The 4,356-nt window shown below is 32.9% G+C and overlaps 1 protein-coding gene across 1 annotated transcript; it reads right to left on the bottom strand.

Annotated features, from left to right (window-relative positions):
• Window positions 1-2,971: 2,971 nt before the first annotated feature.
• LOC112096479 lies at window positions 2,972-4,033 on the bottom strand. The gene is made up of 2 exons (XM_024179928.1): window positions 3,367-4,033; window positions 2,972-3,267 (listed from the first exon to the last, which is right to left on the bottom strand). The coding sequence occupies exons 1-2, from the start codon at window positions 4,031-4,033 to the stop codon at window positions 2,972-2,974; spliced, it is 963 nt and encodes a 320-aa protein (XP_024035696.1).
• Window positions 4,034-4,356: the final 323 nt, after the last annotated feature.

Below are 4,356 nucleotides of genomic sequence, written 5' to 3'. Positions count from 1 at the left end.
AACTTGTTATTACCCGTTTAACTATGGAGTAGTGGTATAACTACTACATAGTTGGGTTACCGTCGTTGGTGACTTTATTATGTAAAAGTTTCAATCCCATTCCAAAAGATGTATCCTTAACTAAGTCTCTTGAAAGACCTTTTGTTAAAAGATCTGCTAGGTTCTTATTAGTCCTAACATAAACAATATTAATAACACCATCTACTATTAATTGTTTCACATATTCATGTCTCAAGCTAATATGTCTAGACTTTCCATTATATACTTTATTATAAGCTCTAGACAATGTAGCTTCACTGTCGCAGTACAAAGAAATAGATGGCATCGGCTATGGCCACAACATTATATCAAACAATAAATTTCTCAGCCATTCTGCTTCTTTGCCTGCAGCCGCAAGTGCTATAAACTCACTTTCCATTGTTGAATGAGTTATGTACGTTTGTTTCTTTGAAGCCCAAGAAACTGCTCCTCCAGCAATTGTAAAAATCCAACCAGAAGTGGATTTATTATCTCTTGTATTGGTTACCCAACTAGCATCTGAATATCCTTCCAGTACTTCAGGATAATCATTATAAAACAAACCCAAATTAATGGTCTTTTTAAGATAACCAAGTATCCTACCAATTGCTTTCCAGTGTTCAACGCTAGGGTTACTCGTGAATCTTGACATTTTGCAAATTGCAAATGCTATATCAGGCCTTGTACAATGCATAGCATACATCAAGCTACCAATAGCACTAGTATATTCTAGTTGTGCTACTACTCGGCTTGAATTCTCTAGTAATTTAATACTAGAATCATATGGGGTATTAGCTTCTTTAAATTTCAAATAATTGAATTTAAGAAGCACTTTCTCTATATAATGAGATTGACACAACGAGTAACCCCCACTATGTTTATTCACTTTGATACCTAAGATAGTATCTACTTCACCAAGATCTTTCATTTTAAATTGTGAAGTTAAATACTTCTTTGTATCATCTACTCCTTGCATATTAGTTCCAAAGATAAGCAAGTCATCAACATACAATCATATAATCACACCAATATCATTCGTAAATTTAAAATATACACATTTATCAGCATTATTATGCTTAAAACCATGTGATAAAATTACCGAATCAAACTTCTCATGCCATTGTTTTGGTGCTTGCTTTAAGCCATAAAGAGATTTGATTAACTTGCATACATTTTTCTCATTTCCAGGCAAAATAAATCCCTCAGGTTGTTCCATATAGATTTCTTCATCAAGATCACCATTAAGAAAAGCTGTTTTAACATCCATTTGATGCACATACAAATTGTTCAATGAAACAATTGCAAATAGCACTCTTATAGAAGTTAACCTAGCTACCGGAGCATATGTATCGAAATAATCAATACCATTTCTTTGCTTAAACCCTTTGGCTACTAATCTAGCTTTAAAAGTTTGCAAAGAACCATCACTATTGTACTTTCTTCTAAATACCCATTTGCTGCTAATTGGTTTAGATCCTGAAGGAAGATCAACCAAGACCCATGTTTGATTCGACATAATTGAATCCATTTCGTCATTTACCGCCTCTTTAAAAAAAGAAGAACCTCTAGAAAACATAACCTCGCTAAATGTCTTTGGATCTTTTTCAATATTTAACAACAATGGTACTTTGTTAAGTACATTCTTTCTATCCCCTTCAACCAAGAAGAGTAGTGCTTGTGATGAAATAAAATCCGGAGCTAAACTTTTTTCTTTCTTTTCACGTTGACTCCTCCTTGGTTCGAAAGATGTCATAGACTCTTTCCTTTTATTATTATTAGTGGAGGTACTAGGAGTATTAACACATGGTTGATCAATACTTGATTCTAATTCAATATTATAATCATGTTGAAATTTATTCTCTATAAATTCAACATCTCTAGATTCCACAATCACATTAGAATATAAATCTAACAACCTATAAGCCTTGGAATTTTCAGCATATCCTACGAAAACACTTTTTATACCTCTAGCACTCAACTTTGATGACTTAGGGTCATGTATTTTATAAAAAGCTAAACAACCCCAGACCCTTAAATACATCAAGTTTGGTTTTCTTCCTTTCCAAATTTCATAAGGAGATATATATGTTTTCAAAGATGTAATTTTGTTATGAATATGACATGCAGTGAGTAATGCTTCCCCCCACAAATTCTTTGGTAGTTTTGCATTAAGGATCATGGAATTTATCATATCCGTGAAAATCCTATTCTTCCTTTCAGCCAAACCATTTTGTTGAGGAGTAAATGGAGCTGATCTTTGGTGAATAATTCCAACTTCTTCACAATAATTATTAAATTTAATTGAGAAATATTCACCACCTCTATCACTACGAACCATTTTGATTTTCTTATCTTTTTGGTTCTCAACTTCAGCTTTGAAAATTTTAAATTTATCAAAAGCTTCATTTTTTGTTCTAAGTAAATACACATAAGTGTATCTAGAACAATCATCAATAAAAGTGATAAAGTACCTCTTACCTCCTCTTGTTAACATGCCATTATACTCACAAATATCGGTATGTATTAAATCCAATATTTGAGTATTTCGTTCAGCTTTAGGAAAAGGTTTCTTAGTTAATTTAGCTTGGATGCAGATTTCACACTTATGACCTTTAACATCATTGCAATTAATCAAACCATGCTTAGACATGTATTTCAAAGATCTAAAGTTCAAATGTGCTAATCTAGCACGCCAAACATCACAAGACTCAACAATATAAGCTAAGTTTATATTATTATTATTAATGCTGAGTTTGTACATTCCATCACAAGAATACCCTTTCCCAACAAATAATCCATTCTTTGACACAATACAAGTATTACCCTCAAGCACAATCTTAAGCCCATGCTTGCACATACAACTAGCAGAAATAAGATTCTTCCTAACGGAAGGTACATGAAAGACATTATACAATGTGACTTTCTTTCCAGAAGTGAAGTTGATCTCAACTACTCATTTCCCTGCTACTATGGCTGCATTATTATTCCCCATGAGAACCATTGGTCCTTCCGTTTCTTCTTTGTATGATAAGAAAAATTTCTTATCATTACAAACATAAATTGTTGCACCCGAATCGAGCCACCAATCATAGGACTTAGTTTCAGCCATATTTGTTTTGGTAATCATGCCAATTTGCATTTCAGAAACCATAACACAAATCTCTTCAGATTTGTTTTCAATCACATTAGCTTTATGGGAATTCACTTCTTCCTTTTTCTTTTTGAATCTGCAATCACTTTGGCGATGACCTTTCTTACCACAAAAGAAACAATTTCCAGAAAAATTTTGTGTGCTGGACTTTTTGAATTTCTTGTCATTCTTGACTTTAAAATGCTTTGAGAATTTACTAGCTTCAACAACATTAACTTTAGTAGAATCATGCTTATCCTTGGATTCGCGAGACCTAGTCTCTTCTTCAATTACCAAGTGTTTTTGCAATTCTTCTAAAGTTATGTTCTCTTTACTATGAAGGAGTTTCTTTCTATAATCATTCCAACTTTGAGGCAATTTAGCAATAATAGCCCCAACTTGAAATGATTCAGAAATTTCAACTTTTAACTCTCGAAGCTTAGCAACAATAATTTGTAACTCATGTATTTGATCAAGAATGGATTTTGTATCTACCATAATAAAATCAAAATATTTAGATACAAGGAATTTGTCGGTACCTTCTTTCTCCGTTTTGTATTTGTACTCAAGAGCATTCCAAATTTCCACCGGAGAAGTCATAGAATTGTAGAGATCATATAACCTGTCAGAAAGCGTATTGAGTATGTGACCCCGGCACATCAATTCATCATCTTCACGACGTTTCCTTGCAGCCTTAACAACTTCAGTATCATCTTCTCTTGGTTCTGGAAATGGTTCCAATTTCGGATCAAGAACATATGCCACTTTAAGAACAGTAAGGAGAAAAAACAATTTTCCCTTCCAACGAGTGAAATTAGTTCCATCAAAACGATCGAGATGGACACTAGGATTCAGAAATGATGTCAAACTCTTCTCAGCCTCCATTTGTACAAATAAAACCTTAAAGATTGTTAATAAAAAATAAGAATATGGAGGCAAAGAACAAAGAATAATTTCTTAGGATTTGAGACGTGTTTGCACACTTTCCTTTAAGGTTTTATTTGCCCTCTCCAATCTTGGTTTGCTATAGAGTATTAATGGCAAATTACCCCCAAGATATATCAAATCCTGAATACAATCTCTAGCAAATAAGATTGTATTTCCAGAACATATATGAAACCTACAAAATCTTATTATCATTTCCAAAATATGTATATTTCTTTTATGAAGAAGATGTTAATTCAAAAGAATGCAACCATTCGAAATGG

Source organism: Citrus clementina, unplaced genomic scaffold (assembly GCF_000493195.1).
Source record: "Citrus clementina cultivar Clemenules unplaced genomic scaffold, Citrus_clementina_v1.0 scaffold_8, whole genome shotgun sequence".
Classification (NCBI taxonomy): Eukaryota; Viridiplantae; Streptophyta; class Magnoliopsida; order Sapindales; family Rutaceae; genus Citrus; species Citrus x clementina.
This window is presented reverse-complemented; position numbering and strand designations above follow the sequence as displayed.